Raw genomic sequence first — 26,294 nt, 5'->3', positions numbered from 1 at the left:
CGATTTTAAAGCAAGTTCTATAATTTTTGTCCGAAGGACAACAGACCGATGGGCCGTACACACGGTCGGTTTGGACCGATGAAACTGGACTTCAGGCCGTTTTCATCGGTTTGGACCGACCGTGTGTACGCGGCCTTATACGCCGGCAAATACGGTAGGTTTCCTGAACACAAATGGTAAAATGTTGAAAAATGCACTAGCATAAAATTCACTGCATTTTTCTGGCCCAGTTGGTCATGTACAGTGCCTTGAAAAAGTATTCATTCCCAAGAAATTTTCCACATTTTGTCATGTTACAACCAAAAACGTATTTTATTGGGATTTTATATGATAGATCAACACAAAGTGGCACATAATTGTGAAGTGGAAAGGAAAATTATAAATGGTTTTCAAATGTTTTTACAAATAAATATGTGAAAAGTGTGGTGTGCATTTGTATTCACCCCCCTGAGTCAATACTTTGTAGAACCACCTTTCAATGCAATTACAGCTGCAAGTCTTTTTGGGTATGTCTCTACCAGTATAGAGAGTGAAGTTTTTGCCCATTCTTCTTTGCAAAATAGCTCAAGCTCTGTCAGATTGGATTGAGTGTCTGAACAGCAATTTCCAAGTCTTGCCACAGATTCTCGATTGGATTTGGGTCTGGACTTTGATTGGGCCATTCTTGTGTTTCAATGTTTTTTATTGAAGTTTTTACAAAGAAAATAAATAAAATACAGTCTAAAAAGAAAAAAAAAGGGGGGGGGGGGGGTTTCAATACAAAATGTAGGTAAAGTGATTGGGCCATTCTTATACATGAATATGCTTTGATATAAAACATTCCATTGTAGCTCTAGCTGTATGTTTGGGGTTGTTGTCCTCCTGGAAGGTGAACCTCCGTCCCAGTCTCAAGTCTTTTGCAGACATTAACAGGTTTTCTTCTAAGACTGCCTTGTATTTGGCTCCATCCATCTTCCCATCTACTCTGACCAGCTTACCTGTCCCTGCTGAAGAAAAGCATCCCCACCACATGATGCTGCCACCACCGTGTTTCACGGTGGGGATGGTGTGTTCAGGGTGATGTATAGTGTTAGTTTTCTGCCACACATAGCATTTTGCTTTTAGGCTAAAAAGTTCCATTTTGGTCTCATCGGTTCAGAGTACCTTCTTCCACATGTTTGCTGTGTCCTCCATTTGGCTTCTTGCAAACTGCAAACAGGACTTCTTATGGAATTCTTTCAACAATGGCTTTCTTGCCACTCTTTCATAAAGGCCAGATTTGGGTAGTGCACGACATGGGCCTCTTGGCTGCTTCTCTCATTAGTGCACTTCTTGCCCGGCTTGTCAGTTTAGGTGGATGGCTATGTCTTGGTAGGTTTGCAGTTGTGCCATATTCTTTCCATTTTCGAATGATGGATTAAACAGTTCTCCATGAGATGTTCAAAGCTTGGGATGTTTTTTTGTAACCTAACCCTGCTTTTTAACATCTCCACAACTTTATCCCTGACCTGTCTGGTGTGTTCCTTGGCCTTCATAATGCTGTTTGTTCACTTAGGTTCTCTAACAAACCTCTGAGGGTTTCACAGAACAGCTGTATTTATACTGAGGATAAATTTGACACAGATTTTGAATTACAAACTCTATTTACTATATAGGTGACTTCTGAAGTCAATTGGTTCCACTAGATTTTAGTTTGAGGTATCAGAGGGGAGTTGAATACAAATGCACGCCACACTTTTCAGATATTTATTTGTAAAAAAAAATCAAAACCATTTATCATTTTCCTTCTACTTCACTATTATGTGCCATTTTGTGTTGGTCTGTCACATAATATTCCAATAAAATACATTAAAATTTTTGGTTGAAAAATTTAAAGGGGTATGAATACTTTTTCAAGACACTGTAAGTGAATGGATGTACTTGCCTATACTTGTGTAAACGCTAATGCTTCTTTAAATCAGCGTATACCCGCACATGTGCGTATGGTGTATTTCCGTTTGCAAAACTTCACTTTTAAAAAAAAACTCAAAATGCCTTCTACAAGGTATTAGTAACAAGGTAACAATACATTTCCCCCTCCCCCAATCATTATTAGTCTGTGACATGTTAAACCCTCAATCATTGGTGGTCAGTAGCTCTTTTAGCATCCTCCTACGATACTTTCCTACCTGCAATCATCTTTCCTTTTTTTTTCGGGAGAAAGGGGAGAGTTTCATCACAAGGTATAGACCCACTTTGATTGGCTCTGTGCATTTTGCCTGTGATGTGTGCTCGTTTACAGACATTTAACCACTTTACAACCGCTGAACGTCAAATTACGTCCTTGACTTTGTGCGGTGATATCTGAATGATGCCTGCAGCTACAGGCATCATTCAGATCTTACCGTCTTCAGCCAGCGATTCTGTGCACAATAAGAACGATCAAAGTGGCAATTCCACTGCTTGATCGTTCTTATAGGCAGTGGGAGGGGATGTCCCTCCCCCTCCTGCCGCCATCCGGTGCTTCTCCGGGCTCTCCTGTGCCATCGGGGGCCCAGAGAGCGAATCGGCCGGCACTGGCTGGGGAAGCAAAGAGATGACTGGTGACCAGATGGTCACCAGTCATCTCTATGACCGTCGGAGCTACCCGGAAGTAAACAAAGCCGCAATCGCAGCTGTCGGTGTGAGATCAGTGAATGTTTTTTCACCGATTTTATGCTTGTAAGCCTGGAGGAGAGATGTGGGGTCTTATTTATAAAGAGGACCTGTCACAGTGATTCCGATTACAAGGGATGTTTACATTCCTTGTAATAGGAATAAAAGTGATAAAAAAAAGTGTAAAAATAAAAAAATTAAGTAAAAAAAAAAAATATGAAAAAAAAAATATAGGGCAAGCAGAAGCGAACACGCATGCAAGTCCCGCCCACATATGTAAACGGCATTCAAACCCCACATGTAAGGTATCGTCGTGTGGGTTAGAGCGTGTGCAACAATTATAGCACTAGACCTCCTCTGTAACTCGAAAGTAGTAACCTGTAAAAAAAATGTAAAGCGTCGCCTATGGAGATTTTTAAGTACCGAAGTTTGGCGCATTCCATTCCGTGTGCACAATTTTAAAGCGTGACATGTTAGGTATCTATGTACTCGGCGTAACATCATCTTTCACATTATATAAAAAGATTGGACTAACTTTACTGTTTTGTTATTTTTTAATTCATGAAACCGTTTTTTTCCCCCAAAAAGGTGTTTGAAAAATGATTGCGCAAATACCATGCGAGAAAAAAAGTTACAATGACCGCCATTTTATTCCCTAGGGTGTCTGCTAAAAAAAATATATAATGTTTGGGGGTTCTGATAAATTTTCTAGCAAAAAAATGTGATTTTTACATGAAGGAGAGAAGTGCCAAAATAGGCCCGGTTGTCAAGTGGTTAACCCCCTTGGCGGTAAACCCGAGCGTGACTCGGGGTTGGTTTTTCATGTTAAGATCGGTATCCCCGAGTCACGCTCGGGGTGGACGTGCAGAGTATGCAGCGGCGCGGCTTACCTTCTCGCTGGATCCACAGGCAAGTTACTTACCTTGTCCCTGGATCCAGCGATGCCACCGCGCTGTGTGAGCGAGCGGGACCTCCTCGCTCGATTCACAGTGTCCCCGTGTGCCGCCGATCTCCGTTCCCTGCGACGTTACGACGCACGGGAGCAGAGAACGGCGCCAAATTCAAAAAAGTAAACAAACACTTTACATACAGTATACTGTAATCTTATAGATTACAGTACTGTATGTAAAAAATACACACCCCCCTTGTCCCTAGTGGTCTGCCCAGTGTCCTACATGTACTTTTATATAATAAAAAATGTTCTTTCTGCCTAAAAACTGTAGATTGTCCAAAAGTGTCCCTTTATGTCAAAAATGGTTTTAGATCAGCTAGAAAACAGCGATAATAAATTATAATCACTTGCAGAATTGTGCGATAGCGATTTGTGGGGAAATTCGTCATAAAAATAAATAAATAATGACAGCGACAATTCTGCAACTGAGCAAATTTCAGTGATTTTGAGTTGATTACATTATTGAATAATTTTTATTATAATTATATTATTATTTGTTATAATTATTTAGAATTATTTATTATATTATAATTTATAATTTTGTTTTAAAAAAAAAATCATACCCGGGATGCCTACAAGACTCTTGCTTGGTCAGATTTAAGTGAGTTATTTGTAAAAATTACAGGCCTACAGTATAAAACTCCAAATTTCCTTGCAAAATAATTGTACCGCTTTTGGTACGTAATTCCAGACAGAATCATACCGCCAGGGAGGTTAAAGGGTGCACTGACAGGCCATGTATGTTTTTTGCTACACCATTTGTAGACTGTGTTCCAGAAAATTTAGTATGCCTGTTATTTAGTTTTTTTTTCCAATAGCACAGTATCAGGGTGGTTAAAGTATAACAAATTATCACTTGCAGTATAAGCAATAGCACCAAATCAGCATGATAATAACCCAGTCAAATGCAGGTTTATGATGCTGAAAATGCATGTTATCCTATAAAATGTTACAAAATATCATTGCATTAATAATCCAATCCCAAGAGCTGCTATCCCAATAATCAGGAGCTGAAAACAATGCCATGAGAGGAAGAGCTGCAAGCTTTACCTCAGTATAAATCTTTCAATGATGAAACTGTTTTCCTACAAATGGTTATGGTCAACCAGGGTTCTTTTGAAGTCATTACTACTGGATTCTTTTTTTTATGGCTGGAACAAGCCTCGTCTCTTCTATAGCCTTATTCCAGATCCTGTGTGTGCTATGAGGTATCTCATTTTGCCTTCAGAGCCAGCCTGAAAGCCATGTGAAATTTGATCAGTGCTGAATTTAGATTTTGTGTTGCACTAGGCCTCAAGTGTAAACACAGAACCTTGTAACTCTGCACCAGTGTAGCCCTATCTAGCCACCACAGTTCTGCTGGATCAATGGAAGGTCATCACATACACGCACACAAAAGGTGAGCAAGCAACATAAACCAATCACATGGTGCTATTTGAATCGTAATTTGCCTTGGACTACAATGGCCCAGAAATAGCCACTGGAAACAGTTCTTGGCAATTTTAGTAATAAGACCTTGGCTTCATTGATTACCAAAAAGACCTCAGTTATGTCCTTAGCCTTCTTGGCTAACAACGCTAGTGAGTAGTCTTCTATAAAAAGATTGGAGATAGTTTACAATTTGTACCTATGCCCACAACCTAGGTGAATTATGCACACATTTTGAATCCAATATTAGATGTGTAAAACACTCTGGGTCTAGGAAACCTTGTGTTCTCAGAGCATCTGCTACTGGACAAGTCAATGGCTCTCAACTCTGCCCATTAGAATTTGTATTCAGAAACAATGGGCCAGATCCTCAAAAGGGATACGCCGGCGTAACTGCTGTTACGCTGTCGTATCCCTGTTTCTAACTATGGAACTGATCCACAGAATCAGTTTTCCATAGTTAGGCAGAAGATCCGGCATGTGTAAGGGACTTACACTGCCGGATCTTGGGATGCAGTACCGCATCCGCCGCTGGGGGCATTTCGTGTCGAAATGCCGCCTCGGGTATGCAAATTAGCACTTACGGAGATCCACAAAGCTTTTCAGCTTCGTTTTTTCTCCGTAAGTTTTAGTTTGCAAACGCAAAATTAGGGCTGCTTTTACAAAGTGTAAACTGTTTACACCATGTAAAAGCAGACCCTTCTGTCCAGCGACGCGTTTTTTTTTTTGTTTTGAATTTTTTTTTTTTCGCCGTATCTTTTTTTTTCCCCGTCGCGATCCACAAAGCTCGGCGTAACGTAATTTCGCGCTATGCACGTCAGGAAAATGACGTCACGAGCATGCGCAGTACGGCCGGCGCGGGAGCGCGGCTAATTTAAATGGGAATCGCCCCCATGAAAAGAGGAACGCCTTGCGCCGGCGGAATTTAAGTTACACAGCCAAAAATTTCTAGGTAAGTGCTTTGTGGATCGGGCACTTAGGTAGAAATTTTAAGGCAGTGTAACTTAAATGGGAAAATTTATGTTACGCCGCATCTTTGTGGATTACCCCCAATGATCCAATATGGTCTGTAGAGGGATGCAAAGATAAATGATAGAATTCTTGCATTGGCATTGCTCCAGCGATTCCTTGATGGCATTATCAGTTTATCGAATGCCTTGAGGTGTTCTTTCATTGCCGCTGTTTTAACAATTCGATTTTTGCCTATCAGTTTAATTGAAAGGGTGAATGATGATAGATTTCAAAAAATGGAGACTTAACTAAAGCAGATCTATAATTGCGTTTTGAAGAATTCACCAAAAATTCTACAGTAAAAGGTGAATGTATAAATTTATAGTCACAAATACCATTCTCAAAAAAAAAATACCTGGCATAAAATCTTATAAGATCCCCAACACCAGGGCTCAAGTCCTGCGGGAACGCGTGGGAACGGAGTTCCTGCACTTTTTTCACAGCAGGAACTTAGGGCCAGATTCACAGCGGAGATACGACGGAGTATCTCAGATACTCCGTCGTATCTCTCAGAGTATCTATGCGACTTACGCATAGATAGCCCTAAGATCCGACCGGTGTAATTGTTTTACACTGTCGGATCTTAGGATGCAGTACCGCGGCTGCCGCTGGGGGGAGTTCGCGTCGTAAACCAGCGTCGGGTATGCAAATTAGGAGTTACGGCGATCCACGACGGTTTTTCGCGTTCGCTACTTCGCCGCTAGTCTAGTTTCCCGTCGCAAAGTTAGTCGTCGTTTTGGGTGCCTTAACTTTACACAGCAAACGTATTGCTGTATAAAGTATGGCCGTCGTTCCCGCGTCGAAAGTTAAAAATTCACGTCAAATTCCGTCCGGGAATATGGAATTACGCTACGCGCGTCGCCGTTCGAAAAAATTACGTCACTGAGCGCAAAGCACGGCGGGAATTTCACACGCCCATTTAAATTACGCGGGCTTACGCCGGAGCCCGCCGGCGTAATTTTTCACGCAAGTGCTTGGTGAATCAGGCACTTGCGATGAAAAATTGCGGCGGTGTAACGTATCTACGATACGTTACCCCGCCGCGATTCTACCTGAATCTGGCCCTTAGTTCCCTTTGCAGGACTAGAGCAGCCGAGAGCAGCCGAGCCGCCCGAGCCAATCCTTCACTAAGCGGCGATTCCCAGCTGGAGTCACTGTCAGGGGCAGGCGAACCTTAGTAATCCTTTATGTTACTGGCTGCTTCCTGTATATGGATTCATCGGGTACTGTGCGGGTATTCCGTCACTTCCTCAATGCCACAATGTCTCCTGGGAGCTTTTGTCATTGTTCCCAGGAGACATTGCGGAGATCTGAACTTCTTTCCAAAGCGACCAGTAACATAAAGGATTACTAAGGTACAGTAGATCGAAAAGAAAAAAAAAACATGCGGTTTAGTAATTATGCATATGAGCGTATCATTTTTTATTTTTTTTGGTGGGGGAGTGGATCTTGGGGGGGAGTTCCCACACTTTTCCCCCCAGGACTTGACCCCTGCCCAACACCACTGTACATTGGTGTGCTCCATGCTCTTCTCTGCCAACCAATTGTGAGCAAGTACAAGGTAAACAAACATCTAAAAGGATGCCAATAACTATTTAATTATAGGGGCTGAGAGCCATGTGTCCTTATCAAGAAATAGAACTAAAAAGGTAAAGGGTTATTTTTGGCGATACATTAGGTACTGTAAATTAACCCTTCCATGCATCCCCACTGGACTAGGCTTTTTTCTATAGGGACACATATTTGCATATCTCCCTTTGTGCTGGGAGTGCCCTGCACGGCGTGCTCCCAACACAGAGACCGGGGTCTCACCAAGAGCCCCATGTCCCGTTCTATTGATCGGAACCTGGAATGTTCGATTCCAGGTCACCTGATCGCTGTGATAGCCTCTGATTGGCTAACACAGTTATCAGTCACTATGAAGCTCGCCCGTGTGTTTTTGCCTCTGTGAATGGATGAGACATATACATTGTATCTTTCTCTGTCCTTGCAGAGATAGAAAAGAAAGTGTGAGTAGATAGAAAAAAATAATAATTTAAAAAATATATTTAAAAATAAAATAAAAAAATACACATGAAGGTTTGATCTAGGTCAGCCCCAGGGTTAGTGTTTGGGTCAAGGTCGGTGTCAAATATCAAGGTCAAGGTCAATGTCAGGGTCAACGGTCAGGTTCAGTATTTTTTTTTTATTAGTATTAGTGTCAGTGTGTTTTATGCAGGATAACAAAAAACAAATGGGCACTATTGTTTCTGGGCTGTACTACGGGTACAAACATCAACTAACATACACATATGTGGTATCGCTGCGATCATCAGGAGCAGGAGAATTTATTATGGGTTGCTCTTTGGTGGTAGGTTATGGTAGTAGCAAGAAATATACCGGTAAGTATATTTGTGATGATATGTACAGGTTTACTAACACATGTCAAAGTTGCAAAATTACCCTTAGGTACGAAGGGGTTAAAGAAATAATGTTTTTTAAATTGAATTTTATTTATTTTTTAAAGATCTTTCTACCCCAAATGTGATATTTCAGCTATAGGTAATGTGTGGCAGGCTGACTTACAAGCTGTTTTTTTTTTAATGTCTAACAGGTAAGATTTTTAAAATGAAATCTGGGGACATATTTTTTTCTTACTAGAAATGGCGGCAATCAGTAACTCTCCGCCCGCCTCACAGCCTGTCAAGTGTTACTCTCCGGGCCCCGGCTACTACTGGGTGGGGAGTGGAGGAAGATCACTCTGCCATGGAAGGCCAGGCAGGCGGCTGGCCTGGACTTGAGCCAAAGCAGAAAAAAATGCTAGCGGAGCTGAATGGCCATGCACCCGAAAATGAAGAAATATTCCCTCCGCTCTGACCAGCACATGATCATCAAAAATGGGCACAGATAATGGAAAATTCTACCCTCCTAATCTAGTAGGAGCGGCGGGGGGGGGGGGGGGGGTGTAATTCAGATTTTTTCATTCTGCACTGACTGTCTTTGAAATTGCCCCAGCCCCAGTTCAAATGCAATCTGGGGATAAAACCAGGGACAAACCTGGTCCGGAAACAGTGTCCTCAATCCGAAGACTGTCCCCGGAAACCGGGGATGTCTGGTCACCCTACTATAAGGGAATCTAGCGGGAAGATTTTTCTGCAATAATCCCAGGCACTGTAGTTGCCCACTATGGACTGGTCTTATGCTTTATGCTTATACATGTAGAAGAGGTCCTCCTGACAAAGGTACAAACCTGGGAGCACAGAGGTGGCAACATTGGGGTTCACAGGATATGTAGGAAACCAGCAACTGCCAAAACAAGATGGACTGCATCTTAAAATAAGTAATCCAGCCTGCTAACATGACATAGCAAATACTCAACCAATAAACCCTTTATAGGGTCAAACCCTTCATTTTATAAAATGGATAATTCAGTATACCATGCAAAATTATGCCAAGAATTTACCATAAAAATAAACAAACTGCTCATTTACCCACGTCCTTGCTATAGTTTAGCAGTTGAAATGAATAGAAACTCTGTTCTGGCGCACAAGGATGCTTCTCTTAATAAATATTCTATATTCCCAGTGGCTACGCTTATACTGTTTCCACGTGTAGGAATGTGAAGCAGAGTAATGGCTGTATTATTTTTTCACACTGATTACTTTCTATAGGAATGCCTGAAAAGAGTACAGGGCTCGTACTCCAATTAGTATTACAGTCAAGGATTAATACCTGTATAATGAAGGCCCATTCAGCTTTGTTTTAATTAATGCGTGATAAAGATTTGTAGGCAAAAGTCCCATCAATTTACAATGTTTCTAATTTATGTCTTCTGTATGTGTTGCAGCTCAGTGCACATGGTCATGTAGAATATGTGTGCATTATTATTATTACAATTAATATAATATTATTATTTTTTTTCTGTACATCGTTGCACATGCATAGGTGTGAAAGGGCTTTAAAATATATTCATTTGATCTGTAAATGCAGCCTTATTTTGCGCCTGTCCTGAATGTTTACAGTGTATTATTTTCAGTGAAAAATATTCTCATTGTTATCAAGTATTGTTCAATGGAATGTATAGTGTTTTACCACAATGTTCCCTCATTTTGGCCCTGATTCATAAAGCTGCTAAGTGTGACACATGATAAAATTTCCTCTAAGGTCTGATTCACACCTATGCATTTTTAGTGCTTTTTGCATTTTGCAGATTTGCTCTACAGAACATGTTCCATAGGAAACCATGTTAAATGGACTGTAGTGCAAATCTGCACAATGCAAAAAGCACTAAAAATGCATAGGTGTGAATCAGGCCTAAATATTGTTGTTTTATGTCATTTAAGCATGCTTTAGGCACTATTATTCTTTTTTTTTTTAGGTAATGTCAATTGATGAACCAGGGTCTATGCTCAGGAAAAAAAAAAAAAAACATGTTTTATTATGTTCAGGATTTTTTTTTTCTTCTTCCTCATATAGTCAGGTATATATGAACCCCTTCGTGCCTAAGGGTAAAACAAATGATAAATGCTGCCTATGCACAATTTTGCAACTTTGACTTGTGTTAGTAAAACCATACATAACATCACAACTACTTTATGCATCCAGGTGGATTATACCTTGTTTTGGGCTATCACTAATGAACAACCCATAATAAATTCTCCTGCTCTAGACAATTTTAGAGGTACCACATATGTGTATGTTAGTTGTTGTAAATACCTGTTGTACAGCCCAGAAACAATAGTGCACATTTTTCTTTTCTTTTAATCCTACCAAAAACACACTCACACTCACACGTAGACCCCTTTCCCACTGAGGCGCTTTACATGTGCTATAGCGCTAAAAATAGCTCCTGTAAAGCGCCTCTTCTGTCACTCCAATGTGAAAGCCCGAGGGCTTTCACACTCGAGCAGTGCACTGGCAGGATGTCAAAAAAGTCCTACAAGCAGCTTCTTCTTCTATATACTACTCCTGAAGTGCCCCTGCCCATTGAAATCAATGGGCAGCCCAGCCAAAGCACCCGCAAAGCCCCGCTGCAGCAGCACTTTGGGGCGCTTTTTACCCTTTTTTGGCCACTAGCGGGGGTTAAAAGTGTCCGAAAAGCGCTGCTAAAAATCACGGTGCTTTACTGCCGACGCTCGCCGCGACTCTGTGTGAAAGTGCCGTAACTGACATTGATACTAACAAAAATTTACATTTTTTTTTTAAATCCTACCCAAACTATACTGACCATGACTTTTGACCCTTACTTGACCCAAAAGCTAACCCTGGCACTGACCTAGATCAAACCTTGACCTAGCTAATATTTATTTTTTATTATGATTATAATTGTTATTATTATTATTATTTTTGTTTTACACACTGTTTATTTTTTTCTCTGAAAGGAGAGAGGGAGATACAATGTATCTTTCCTCTCCATTCACAGATAGAGAAACACAGGGGCAGACTTCACAGTGACTGACCACTTTTTCTTTTTTATATAACCACTTCAATACTGGGCACTTTCACCCCTACCTGCCCAGGAACATTTTCAGCTTTCAGCGCTGTTGCACTTTGAATGACAATTGCGCGGTCATGCTACACTGTACGCAAACAATATTTTTATCATTTTGTTCCCACAAATAGAGCTTTCTTTTGTTGGTATTTGATCACTTCTGGGGTTTTTATTTTTTGCTAAACAAACTACAAAAAGTTTTTCTTTGTTTCGGGAATTTTGTTTTCTCCTTCACTGATGGGCACTGATGAGGCGGCACTCATATGTAGAATTCATGGGCACTGATAGGCAGCACTGATGAGCACCAATAGGCAGCACTGATGAGCACCAATAGGCAGCAGTAATATGCACCACTGATGGGTACTGATAGGCGGCACTGATGGGCACTGATAGGTGGCACTGATGGGCACTGACGGGCGGCACTGATGGGCACTGACTGGCGGCTGTGAGGGGCACTGGCAGGCATGGGTAGCACTGATGATGAGGTACTGACAGGTTTCATTGCTGGGGACTGTGATGGGCACTGACTGGCACTGTGGTGGATACTAATTGGCACTGATATGGGCACTGATTGTCACTTTATTGGGTGCCGACAGGCAATACTGAGGGGGCAATTTGGCAGCTTATGGGCACTTTTTGGCAGCTGTGGTGGCACATCTGATGGGGCTGTGCTGATAATCAATGTGCCAATTATCAGCACAGACCCCCCCTCTTATAGGGAGAGACGCCGATTGGCTCTCCCTGTCAGAGTGAACTGAGAAATGCTGTTTACTGGCACTTCCTGGTTCCCGCGATGATCAGCTGTGATTGGTCACAGCGGATCCATCAGAGGCTTCATACCACGATCAGAGATGCAGTGTGTCAGACTGGCATGTTATCCTGCTGGATGCCCAGTTAGGATAACTGAACCACTTCCCGGCTGTCAATCTGCTATAGGCCGAGCGGTGGTGCTAAAACCTACAACGAAAAAAGTGTACAAAAAATGTGCATGTGAACACACAAAAAAGTTAACTTAAAGCGGAGTTCCGCTGAAAAAAGTAAACTCAACAGCTACAAATACTGCAGCTGCTGACTTTTAAAATAAGGACACTTACCTGTCCAGTGCGCCCACAATGTCCTCACCTGAAGCCGACCCATCCCTCAGCTTCAGGTGCAGGCACCAGCATCTTTAGTAAGGGAATCAGGAAGTGAAGTTTCCTACTACGCATATGCGAGTTGCCCTGCGCATTCTGACTGGCTCCTACTGTCTTCTGGGACCTGTGCATCTCCCAAAAGACAGCGGGGGGAGGAGGATGGGCTGGACATGGCTTAGATTGCAGCGGATTCTGCGGCAATCTTTCATGAAAGTGGGAGCAAATACCTGTATTAGACAGGTATCTGCTCTCCCCCCCACCCCCTGAAAGGTGCCAAATGTGACACTGGAGGGGGGAGGAACCGGATAACTGGATGTTCCATTTTTGGATAGAACTCCGCTTTAACGGTGTGCTTTAGCCCACCCCCTGAAGAAGTAGGACTTCTACCCTGACTCCCGGGGCGCAAGGCTCCTGATGGAGACATAGGTTTACATGCCAGAAGGCCTGGCAGACCCCGTTCTCCGTGGACAGCTGCAGCCATCCTCAAATACTAGGTCAGGGGCACTCTACCGAAGAGCGACCCCCCCAAAGGCAGAGGAGGAAAGAACCTGAGGGCCACACATCCTCCCCCTAGACGTCAATGTAAGCCCGAGGACTCACACCCTTCATCCAGTGAAGAAAACACATACAAAAGTGAAAAAGTGACAAACATAGGAGAAAAATAAATAAAAATAATAAAGTGGCCGTGCCAAATTGTGCACTGGCCGAGACTTAAATGAGAAGGCCCAGCCCTGAAGGTGCAGTGCATAAAAAGTTTTTGGTATTGCGACCATGTGTTCTTTTCACACAGTGCGTTCCCACACTCATAGTGTTACTAAGGGCACCTCTGGGGTGACCTCTCCCAGAGGGCACAAACATTGCAGATGCTCTGCCTTCCCAGCCCTTCCCAGCCCGTGGCCAGACAAGGTAGGCTGCTCGAACCAGGAGGTACTGGACCCTTCCAGCTTTCCCGGGAAGAATTTACTCCAGGCCCCCAATTACGTTTGGGTGTTCCGGTATCAATTCCTGCCTGTACTAACCTGCAGGCCCCCAGCAATCTAGCAGGGTTGCAAAATCACCACTACAACCCAACCCAGTATGGGTCAGAATGATAAAACAGCGCCCCCCACTAGAACATTGATAAGAACAGATACTACACTTGATCTTAGCCAAAGGACCCAGAAGCTCAGTGACTGACCACTGTGATAGCCAAACAGAGGCTATCACATTGATCAGGTGACCCGGAACCGGGTACCAATCGTTAGGATGAGACCCAGGGCTCCCAGTGAGATCCCAGTCTCTATGCTGGGAGCACGCTGTGTGATGAATTCCCAGCACCCAGCACAAAGACAGATACGCATATATGCGGCCCCCCGGAAAAAAGCCCAGTGGGACCGTATATATGCGCACTGTCGATGTGAAGGGGTTAAATGTTGCAAATAAATACTTATTTGTTTTACCATTGTATCAATTGACAAGAGAAATCTTAGCGATGGACTTTTTTATTAGACAGCCCAACATGCAACACACACACTATGAAGTATGTAAGCACATTGTAATAAGAGAGGAATTTATTATTGGTTTGCTTTTATTTATTTATTTATTATCCTTATGCCCCGTACACACGATCGGAATTTCCGATGGAAAAAGTCAGACGGACTAAAAATGTACCTTTTGTCTAGAATTTCCACTGAAAAATACCAGTTCCCTTCCTGGTATGTGAGCCTTGTATCTGTATATCTGCTGACACTGCTGCTTTTGACTGCTATTCTCAGGAGCTATGGAGTGAGATAGATTTAGTGTTTTTACTACTATACTGCTCACTGTTCTCCTTGCTGGAGGCTCTCACGTGAGGAAGCAAAACTGTGACTCTACCAAGATGACCAAGATGACCACCTCCCTCCCCCCCTCCTTCCTCCCTCCCTCCCCCCCTTTCCAACCCATTCTCCTTCTTCCTGGTCACGTTTACTATAACTAGCTGTATTTTGACACGTGATTGACCTGCCTAACGTTATATTATGTGTATTATTTCCTCTGTTTCTTGACTGTTCCTATTGCTGCTGTTTTTTTTTTTTTTTTTTTTTTAACTATGCCTTGTACCATTTAAGCCTTAATAAAGACCAACCTTGTTTAAAAAAAAAAAAGATTGGACAGCATGTCCTTTTATGAAAATATTTGTAAGTCAGACCCCCATGCCCCTGGTGTTATTTCTCGAATTTACAGTCACCTTACCACTTCTTCGAATGATCTCCCCCTGTATGCTGCACAGTGGTCTAAGGACCTTCAGATTACACTGGAAAGGGAGGACTGGACCGAAATTTGGACCCGCACAAAATCCTCTTCCCAGAATATTGTGGCCCTTGAGGCCAACTACAAGGTCCTCATGCGGTGGTACTTGGTCCCCGCAAGGATCTCTAAATTTTTGCCAAATTACCCGCCCATTTGCTTCCGGGGATGCGGAGGGAGGGGAACACATGAACATATTTGGTGGTCATGCCCGGTAGTGCAACGGTTTTGGGTATTAATATTCCGTATGGCCTCCACCCTCTTAAATGACGAACTCCATCCTGATCCATCCCTAGCTCTCTTAAATCATGTGCAACAGGACTACACCAGAGCCCAAATTAGGCTTTTATTACAATTGACCACTGCTGCTAAACAATCTATTGCCAGGGCCTGGAAGACCCCAAATATACACATGGCGGAAGTTAAAAACAGGGTGACCCAAGCTATGATACATAGTAAAATAGAGGCTACAATTTTAGATCGAATGGCCCAACACGACAAAACCTGGACCCCCTGGGTGGAACACTTTCTTCCTCCAGACTTTGACACTGCTTTGCTGGTGACGTAGTCACCCGGGAAACGAGAGGAGTTGTAACAGTAAAACTAAAACATATCCAGGAACCATGACCTATTACACGACATCCTTCCGGGGCCCGTGCGGCCCGGCCGACTCCTTTCCTTTATCCTTTTCTATCTTTACTTATTCTCCCTTTTCTCCTCCTTTTCCCATCTGTTTCTTTTCTCTCTCTTCTTTCCCCTTCTCTTTTTACATTTTGTTTTGTCTGAAATGCCCTGAGTAAATCCGTTCTGGCACACCAACAGACTAGTGCCTGGATTTATTTTACGGCCTTTCCCTGGTTTGACTACTGAGTACTCTTCCTACATGTATGATTGATAACAGATTGACACTCTTACCCTTTCCAATGTTCTCTTTATACGTTTTCTGGGGTTGGACCTATGGTCTACCTATTTTGCTTCGATGTATCTAACGTTCCATGTTCTGACTGTTTGCTGTTCATGGCTTGTATACTACACTCTTGTTAATATGGTTTTACTTGCCTCACTAAGTCTGCACCATGATATTCTTCTTGATATGACAATCTGAAAATACCTGTTTTGTACTCTGTGTGTGAATACTCAATAAAAAATTTGAAAAGAAAAAAAAAAAAGATGACCACCTCCCTATAGCGCCACTCCAACCAGCTGCTGATGAATGACTTACTAGACTAAAGTCCACTTTATTAAATTATCCTTTTAATATCATAAAATTCACATACATTGTTTCATATATGTCAAGCCCGATGAATGGGTGTGGGTTTAGCCCCTGAAATGCTGTCGGTTGCATACATTCTTCCTTCAGTTTTTACAATGGATTACATTTGAATATGGGTTTTAACATAACAGTTTAATGCTTCATATCCAAACACACACAATGCAGAATAAGGCATGGTAAGTCAATAATGGAAGAAAGGTGAGCTGTGAGGTGACCATGGGCATTACTGGTAAGCTACAACTATAGATGGCCATACAATGTAAGATTCCTCTTATTCATCTCTGCAAGCCCGAATGAGAGAAAGCTACCGATTTCCCAATCTAAGCTAACGGCATGTATGGAAGAATCTGCAGTGACAATTATTGTATATGACAACTGGCACCCGCGGCTGTCAGACTAACAGTGGCTGCATCTAATCGGATGCAGATACTGGTGGTTCAACAATTTTCCTCCCATCTCCGATAATTTTCCCATTGAAGGGTGTTGGACAGAAGGGTGCTGATAGGGTCAACTACAGCTTGAATGTTTTCAGTTTCAGATGTACCAGACAAAATTCAAGCCATGGGTGACCCTGTTGGTACCCTCTTACCCCATGTCCTTTAATAAACTTTAATATGAAAAAAAAATTCATGCTGTATGACCAGTTTCTGTCCAGGTTTGATAAAACCATGTTGACAGCAATACAGTTTTTGGCCTGTATTTGCTATAGATAAATAAACTTGTACTGTGGGTTGCCTGAAAAATGGTGACTACCTTTGTTTGCATTGTGCTGCATCTTCTAAGGAATGTTGCCTTGCACCACCTACAGCACTTTGCCCTCTATTTGCCTGTTTTTTTAGCAGCAGTTCAGTTGTTTGTAAATGACCCTTTCTCTCTCCATTGCTTATACTGTACTTATCTTCTATTCCCTTACAACCCTGTTCCCCTACCAGAGAAAAAAGGACCTTGTGTAAATTCCTAGTCAGTATAGTAGAAGGAAGAGCAAAGCCCCTAAAACTAGATAGAACAGAGTACTTCACTTGCTTCACTTGCTCCAGCAGGTGACCAGAGTAACAGAATAGCAAAGGCGAACGTGAGAATAAGCAATGGAAGAGTGTACAGTTAATTGAATCTGTTTTAATAGAATACCAGCAGAAGAGATAAAAGGGAAAAGGCATGAGAAGGTAGAATTGATAGAATTTTATTCTGTACAGAGTGAAATATGAGCTCACAGATAATAAAGGGTGGGAAAAACAGTGACAGGCCCCAGGATGTCCTGTCCACATCTTAAGCCTCGTACACACGGCTGGTTTTCCCGGAGGAAAAACTACGAGGAGAGCTTTTGGACGGTAAGCCCGGCCGTGTGTATGCTCCGCGCAGTTTTTCCAAACGGAAAGCTGCCCAAAAACCGCTGGACAAAAAAAGAGAACCAGCTCTCTTTTTTACCGCCGGGAAAAATGGCAGACTTTTGCCCCGGAGGTATTTGGCAGTTTTCCAATGGGAAAGACTACGGCATACACACGGCTGGGAATCCAGACCAAAGCTCCATCGCAGTTTTCCTGTCGGGAAAACCGGCCTTGTGTAGGGGAAAAGACTGACCGATCAGGTTCTTGGCTTTCCCCTCTGGATTTCCGACGGGAACTTTTCCCGTCGGAAATCCTGCACGTGTGTATGGGGCATTACCCATAGCTAGAGGAGACTTTTATGCTCACAAGTTTGTTATATCATATATGATTGATAAGGTAGTATGGGGCTCTGCCTTCTATTTTGCACAGGGCACAGAACAGCTTAACTACACCTCTGCATTCCACTTCTTTTTTTAAAAGAACTATTACTTGAATTGTCACCTTTTTTAATGTGGTCTTTTTATTATGCTAGGTGAAAGCTATGTCAGATACTCTGTCCCAGCTCCAGTTACTCCACACTTGTCACACATTTATCTTAGCAAGCATTTCTTTTTTTGACACTGAAGTTGAAGAGATAATCCATGAATCTGAAACCCTTCACATTCTGGTAAGCCAATGCTAATGAATAAGGTGTTAAGCGCATTTTAAACTTACTTTATTTTATGTTAAAATTACACCATTGGTCTTGTCAATGGCAAATGTGCTTCTATAAATCAGCATTGCAATTTATAGAAGATATATATATATATATATATATATAAAAATACACACAAGATTCCTTGTTTCTCAGTTTTGGGTGAATGAAATGTGGGGTTGATTTATTAAAATTGGAAAGTGCAAAATCTGGTGCAGCTGTGCATGGTAGCCAATCAGTTTCTAACGTCAGCTTGTTCAGTTAAGCTTTGACAATAAAACCTGAAGCTGATTGCTTTATATGCAGAGCTGCACCAGATTTCGCACTCTCCGGGTTTAGTAAATCAACCCCACAACACTCACCCCTTGCTTTTTGATAATGGTTAGTTCCCCTTGGAGATCAAAACTTTGCTCCATCTCACAATCTGTTCCTGGTGTCCTCATAGCAATAGCCCAGCATGAGGATCTCTGCATTCAATGCATAATAATTTTAGTTGTAATACCTACAACAGTTGATTATATCTGAGTCACATGACTACCGCTCTCCCTTAGTTTCCAGCTTCAGCTGGGTTTCAATTTCGTATGTACATGTTACAGTATTCTTGCTCTTACATGTGCACTGTCAACACAGACAGCATGACGATGATCTAGTTCTAAAGATCTGAGGTGTGTCCATGACTTCCTGGGCTAAAAGGAAGGGGTTTGACAAAGCTGGGTGTCCTTTAAGTAGGAAGTTAGCAGCAGCTAATGATGTATCAGGACTTGATTCCACACAGTTAACATAGCTGAAAGTGGAGTTAGTCTTAAGGTTAGGGTGAAATCACAGAAATTGGCATGAAATCAAGAGAGCTAAGTTATAACTGCAGAGAAATGGAAGGAACCATAATATATGCTGGAAATCCCCCCTACTATCACTGAGAGTTGTAACAATCTACCAGATGATTGACTACAGCTACATTCAAAATGAAAAACATTTGAAAAAAAAAAACATATGCTCTAAAAGCTAATTGTAAGTTAAAACAATGTTTATTTTACCCATTTAACATGCTAAGTATGTAGAGCAGCCGTTCTCTACTCTTTCACACTGAAGAAAATTTCAAAATCAATTTTCAGGTCTCAGACAAGCTCTTCTAAAATTAATTCATCAGGGGTCAGTGGGAAGTATGCCCATTACAATGGTGCTCAGTGAGAAGACTATTACTCTTAGATTGGTGGCATTGGACACAAATCAAATAAGGGGTTATTCAGGCAGCGCTCAAGAAACTCCTAGAAACCCCTGAAGGAATCTTAGGATTTCATAGAACCCTGGTTGAGAATGACTGATGTAGAGAGTTGTTCAAATACCTTACAGAGCTTAAATTGCAGTTCAGGATTGGCCAGTGTGCTGCTTCCTGAGTCTTAGCAAACAGGTAGCAGCTTCATTCAGCCCACCTACCACTATCGTCGATTTTGTATATACAGTAGGAAGATAGGGTTTGTGATGTACTGGCAGTTTGGGGTGAAGCTGTCTGATTGCTAAGGCTCTGGACTGGTTCCAAACTAGTATTTAGTATTTCTGGTGATGTGCATATTATTTCTGTATGTCAGGCTTCACACAACAATTAAATCATATTTGTTTGAGGGGGAATTTATAACCTCTTTCAGGTTTTTTGATGTCTGTGTCCACCAAGAAGTGAGGGGAAATAGTGGCAAACAGACAGAAAGTGAAAACAATTCTCACACAGGTTATACCCTTCCTGACTCTACTCTTATGGAATATGTTGATTAGAGTTGGGCTTTAGGCTTTGAGCTAATACATGTCAGAATCTGCATGCCCAGTCCTTCAGTTTGTCCTCCAGGCATTGCTATAGTTAATAAGTCCACCCCATTTCCCTTTTTCATTAATATGTGATATGAGAAGGCAAGGCCTGTAAAATATGTGACACAACAGTGCCTATCAACAAGGCATAGTGAATACAACATACTGGTATGTCACAGAATTTGAGTAAGTAAATGTGTAGGGAACTTCACCCAGAGTACCATTTTCAAACTTCAATATCATTCAAAGTATTAGGGGTAGGCCAGAAATTGAAATACAATGTGAAAATTGATATATGATTTTACATTTTGACCATGGATATCATTTAAGAATTCACATGTTCACTTTTAAATTTAACCAAATCAAAAGTGCATCGAACACCTATCTCTCCAATATGTCTTGATCAAAATCTACCAAAGTAGAACTCTTCCACAGTGTTCTTAATCACCACTGTTGAATACCACAAAATGCAATCTTCCATCTCTCAATAGTATCCCCAGTTGAGAGGGTGAAATCAAACCACATGGCTGCAGACCATGCTTTGTTAACCACACTAATCTGGACAACTAAAAAAAGTCAAGAAATTTGCTTTTTCTTCAGGCTACAGTAACAAGGCCATGTGAATCAATTTGCCCCATAAGTACAGTTATCCCTAAAGAATGTTCAAATTTATATATTTGTTTGTGTTTCAAATAAAGTAGGGGATGTTTAAGGGCCAAAACAAGCTTTTGCAATGGGGTGTGTTGTGGTAGCGTGCATGTGTTGGCACATTGCGATGACATTAATTTTAATGGCACTCCAGTGTCATAAAGGCAATGGAACTTCAACACATATGCATTGCACCACACTGCAACACAGAACAATTCACTACTGTGCATTGTGGAGTGCTGTGTCAGAAAAAAAAGATGCCTTTGTTTGTTATATTCCTATGCATTGCCATCCATAAATATGAATAGACTGCCTTAACACAATGCAGGTTAACATGCGACACAACATGGATTAACGTGCATAAACTGAGAATTGTAAATGGGCCCTTAGACATTTGTCAGGTTACATCTGTATGTGTCCCATTGTGAAGATTTTCCTTTATTTTCTAAGCGATTCATTAGAAGATGAGAGGAAATCTCCCCAAAGTGGGAGGAAATCTACTCTCAGGCAATTGTTCTGGTGAAAACTGTAAAAATTTGGATTTCAAATCACTTTTTTCACCAGAAGGTATAGCGAGGGTAAGTTGTCTCAGCAAGGGTAAAATAGTAATAAGATTCTGATCAAGCAAAAAAGATTTGCTTTTTAATTCACTTTAAATATTCATTCTAACACTAAGGCCTTGTACTCACGGCAGGACATGTCCGATGAAAACGGTCTGCAGACCGTTTCCATCGGACATGTCTGGCCGGGGACTGCCCGGGGACTTCTGTTCGATGGCTATACACACCATCGAACAGAAGCCCGCGCGTAAACATTACGCGGGGCGTGTCCGCGGTGTCGCCGCGTCGATGACGCGGTGTCGCCGCGACAATGACGCGGCGACGTGGGCGGGCCGCCTTAAATATGCTTCCACGCATGCGTCGAAGTCATTCGACGCATGCGAGGGATGCGGGCGGCAGGACATGTACGGTAGGTCTGTACAGACGACCGTACATGTCCGGGCGGACAGGTTTCCAGCGGACTGTTTTAAAACAAGTCCGGGAAACAGTTGTCCGCTGGAAACCTGTCCGATCCGTCCCAAAATGGTCCGCTCGGGCCAACACACGGCCAAACATGTCTGCTGAAACTGGTCTGCGGACCAGTTTCAGCAGACATGTTTGGTCGTGAGTACGGGGCCTAAGGCTAACACTAAGGCTGGGTTCCTCTGCATCCAATTTGCATGACAGGAGATTGTGACCGCCTCTCACATGCCTCCATTGCGGCTGCAGAGTGGCTTGCACAGGAGTGGCTCAGTTTCAGTGCCTAATTCAGGCAGAAATTCAGCCCTGATTCGTCCCTGAAATGGAGAACAGGGACGCATCGGACCCCTGCTGCGAGCCGTATCCATCAGAGGTGTGAACCAAGCCTAAAAGCTGTATAAAGTTGGGATCTCTGGATCCAGCAAATAATAGTTCAACGTGGTTGTGCCAAGAAGAGCAATAGATTTTTACATAGTAATATGTATCCAGTTACTGACAGATTTAAGGAAAACATGTTACTTTATCTAATAAGTTCACTGCTAAGTTCTGCTAAGTTCACTGCTATGGTTTTTCTGTGTCTTGATGACAGACTGTAGTTAATATAGCTAACTGTCAGTCTGCTACTAGTTATATGTGAACATGGTTTATAAACTAAATTGCTTATGAATGAGCATGTGACAACAATAAAAATCCCTGTTGCCCCCCAACAACCAGTTAGAACCCATTTTGTTTTCAACTCTATACAGTAAAACCTTGGTTTGAGAGTAACTTGGTTTGAGAGCGTTTTGCAAGACAAGCAAAATGTTTTAATACATTTTAACTTGATATACAAGCAATGTCTTGATATAAGAGTAGCGTCATGTCACAACTGAGTATAAAAAAGAAGAGAGGAACCTCTAAGGCCTCGTACACACGACCGAGTTTCTCGGAAAAAAACAGCAAGAAACTTGCTGGGAGATATTTTTTTGCCAAGGAAACCGGTCGTGTGTACATTTTCGTCGAGGAAACTGTCGAGAAACTCGACGAGCCAAAAAGAGAGCAATTTCTCTATTTCCTCGATGGGGAATGGAGAAACTTGCTGAGTTCCTCAACAGCCTAACAAAGAACTCGACGAGGAAAACGATGTGTTTCGCCCGTCGAGTTCCTCGGTCGTGTGTACGAGGCTTTAGTTTAGCAATATGGTTACATTTAATGAAGGTACAACATTTAGCAACTTATTGCTACACTTAGAGGTGCCTCTCTTCTCTTTTATACCCTGTAAAAAAATGCTTTGATATACAAGTGCTTTGGATTATAAGCATGTTTCTGGAAGAAATTATGCTCGCAGACCAAGGTTTTACTGTATTGCAAAAATGGCTTGTTAGCATACTTTAGAAAGGCCTCTGCAGTCTCTTGCCATAAACCAGGCCTCAGCATTATAAACATGTATCTGATAATGTATCACAACATTTTGTTAGTACCAAGGAACCTGGAGTCCTATAGCATGTTGCTAAGCTCCAGCAATCAAAGAATGCTAGCCCAAAGTTCTGCTCATGGCCAAACTATGACAAGACAATGGAACTAAAATATTTGTGTACTATTCCACTTAATGTAGTATTTGGGGCTAACAACCAATCACGTTGAATACATTTTCAATTAATTTAATGATCCTAATTGGTGCTGTGCAGCCAATAAGAGATTTTAGAGTTCACAATTCCACCAGTCAAATGCCAGTGTTTGCAGACTACCATTCGAGTGTGCTTGATAAATCCTGTGAATGTATAACCTGCTTCTGTTAAGAAACCAAAAATAGTAAAAAAATGAACCTACTTATTAAATTCATATGGGCAGCTACTTCAGAATTTGAAGATGAAATAATAAAAATTAAAGCGGATCTATTATGGAAATGTAAGGATGACTTATTTAATATTTCCCTCCATCTGCCAATAAATACCACAAAGTAAAAAATATTGCGAGAAAAAAAAAAATACCTACTAAGTGTAATGTGAGTAAATTTGACTTCTTTTTCACAGTTTTTTTTTTTAAATTATAACATTGCATTCTTAATACTGAATGTATATGATATACAGTACATATCACATTATCCTACATATCCTAAAAGTAAGTTGTTTATTACTTTAAAGGAAACCTGTAAGGATAGAAGTACAGGGGCTGCCATTCCTGACTTGATTTTAAATAGACTGTCCTTGCTTTATCAACTAGTGAGTGACTTCACTAGTTACATGCTTGTTCCAGGTGACAGCCCCAAAGCCTAAATCTTTATAAGTGAAGTTTACAATGACAGCTCCTACCTTTTTCCCTTCATACATTTGTGTTAAGGTGTTGTGGGTGGAGACATGTAACTCATACTTCCATGTCTCAGTAGTCAACTGTGAAAGCAGAATTGGTGTAACCAAAAAATCGTTACGTTATAAGACAACATTGCCTTGTTAAAACTAAATGTATCTGCATATAACCACTTTCCTTTCTACAAACATTTTTGGTGGTTTGTTCTGTTAAAGATTTGTAATGGAGACATGTAAATCATAGTTTCATAACCTAAAGGTCAGTTGCACATTAAGAATCGCTGGTTAATAGAGCAGGTTTGTCCTAATATGTACAGTATTATTAATCCAACTAGTATTCCACTGTTTGCCACTTTTTGGTGGGAGCTATGATATACAGTAAATATGAATTAGAAATGAATTATAAATAAAACTTAATTTAGTGGTAGAGAATAAAATGAAAACACTGACCGGTAAAGACAGATCCCTTTCATCCCGGAATTCAGGTAGTGTTTCTAAGCAGAAGATGACTATGGAGATAAGGATGACCATAACAGAAATAATGGCAATGATTCGGGCTGCAGATGAACTGTCTGGGTGTTCAAACAGGAGCCACACTTGCTTCATGAACTCACATTCCGGAAGAAGTCTCTCTTCTTCTTTTGGAAAGCCTTCATCTTCCCTGAATTTACTGATCACATCATCTCCAAGCTGGTAAAACATCAGCTCCTCCATAAAGACATCTAGGGGTACATTGGCAGGCCGACGTATTCGACCTCCTGATTGGTAAAAATAAAGTATTGAATCAAAACATGGGCGATTTCGATCAAAGAAGTACTCGTTCCTCAAGGGATCAAAAAAACGCATTCTTTGCCTTGGGTCTCCCAACAAGGTATTGGGAAACCGGCTTAGTGTCCTTATCTGGGTCTCAAACCTCAACCCCGAGACATTGATCACAACCCGCTCACAGCAGTCTTTCTGGCAACAGATCTCATAAATCTTCTCATGGGAGACTATCATGAGATTGGAACCCCCAATCACTTCCTCCCCGTTCTCCATGACTGAGAGCAAACTACGATCCTCAGGGTAGTCTCAACCCCAACGATTTCTCCATAGTCCCCCAAGTCCTGGTTTTCTATAGTTTTCTTGTTTCAAAGTTTTCACATTCTCTTTTTTCAAATGCTTTACTTTCCTATCTTCAGATGGCAGTGTCTGTCAAAATGTTCTTTCTCCTCAGTAAGGAGGGATGGGTTTACAGATCCTGTTTGATTGACTTTGCCGTAAAAGTTTCTTTCCAACTTTTCAAACTTCTCTTATAAAGTTTCAGAGGAGATTTCTTTCAGGCACTGAGCTTACGTACCAGCCTTCTCTCTCAAGCCTTTTCTCTCTGTTTTGTGATTGTGGCTGCCCTGCTCTAGGGATTAACGTTATGTCACATTCTCTCTCGTTCTCTCTCTCTGTCTGTATACTTCTTTCCAGACCTTCATACCAATAGCAGCACTTCACTCTGTGCTGTAAACACACACGCTGAGCTCAAGGTATCGAGTTCTCTTAACTGCATAAGCTAACAGTTCCATGCAAAATAAAAATACACATCTGAGGCTCCTCCCTTTGCTAATGTCCAGGAACTCGCTGAAGGCTGTAGGTCAGCCCGGCCCAAAGAGCATCACTGTGCAGCCACTAAAAATAATATCTTGCTAGCCAGTCTTCTTATAGCAGACTGCTGATGAGGTGTTAGACTACTTTCAATAGTCCTATGATTCCAATACATGGGACATGTTGCTGGTAAAACAATACATGCAATATATTATCTTGGAAGGTCATGGTGCACTACAAACCCATAATAACATACCATATGTGTGCATAATATCAAGTGTATCTAAAGCCAACATTTTTTTTTTTCCGTTTTGGATAGAGTGGTGGGTTAGAACCTTTGTCATGTGTCTATTGCGGTCTGTGTCCCTAATATGAATATACAGGAAATTAGGGGAAATCACTTTGGGGAGGTTTCCTCTTAATTCCTGTTGTGTCTACACATTTGGAAAAGATAGAAATCTCTCCAATGGAACAAATAACACAACCCCCCCCCCCCCCCCCAAGTTAAAAAAAAAAATGAGTACTACTATTTCCTACTTTATCTAAAATGAGAAGTTATTGCTTTGGGTATACTTTAATTAACTGATTTAAATAATACTAATTTTCAAAACTCTTCCAAAATATACATGATCCAAAGTTCATGAGAAAGTACAACAGACTGATATTCAGTTTCTGTTATGCCCTGTACACACGATTGGTTCATCCGATGAAAACGGTCTGATGGATTTTTTCATCAGATATCCGATGAAGCTGACTTTCATCAGTCTTGCCTACACACCATCAGTTATAAAACCGATCGTGTCAGA

At 41.6% G+C, this 26,294-nt stretch overlaps 1 protein-coding gene and 1 pseudogene across 1 annotated transcript in view; both read right to left on the bottom strand.

Moving 5' to 3' along the window:
- KCNA7 (potassium voltage-gated channel subfamily A member 7) overlaps window positions 1-25,489 on the bottom strand; it is a 101,081-nt gene extending 75,592 nt beyond the window's left edge. The window contains exon 1 of the mRNA XM_040325731.1: window positions 24,364-25,489. Within this exon, the coding sequence (XP_040181665.1) occupies window positions 24,364-24,951 (588 nt within the window). The 5' untranslated portion in view covers window positions 24,952-25,489. The remainder of the gene's footprint in view (window positions 1-24,363) is intronic.
- Window positions 13,648-13,775, bottom strand: LOC120916617 (annotated as a pseudogene).
- Window positions 25,490-26,294: the final 805 nt, after the last annotated feature.

The sequence above is a fragment of the Rana temporaria genome, chromosome 10 (assembly GCF_905171775.1).
Source record: "Rana temporaria chromosome 10, aRanTem1.1, whole genome shotgun sequence".
NCBI lineage: Eukaryota > Metazoa > Chordata > Amphibia > Anura > Ranidae > Rana > Rana temporaria.
Note: the sequence above shows the minus strand (reverse complement) of the source record. Positions and strands in the feature narration are given on the sequence as shown.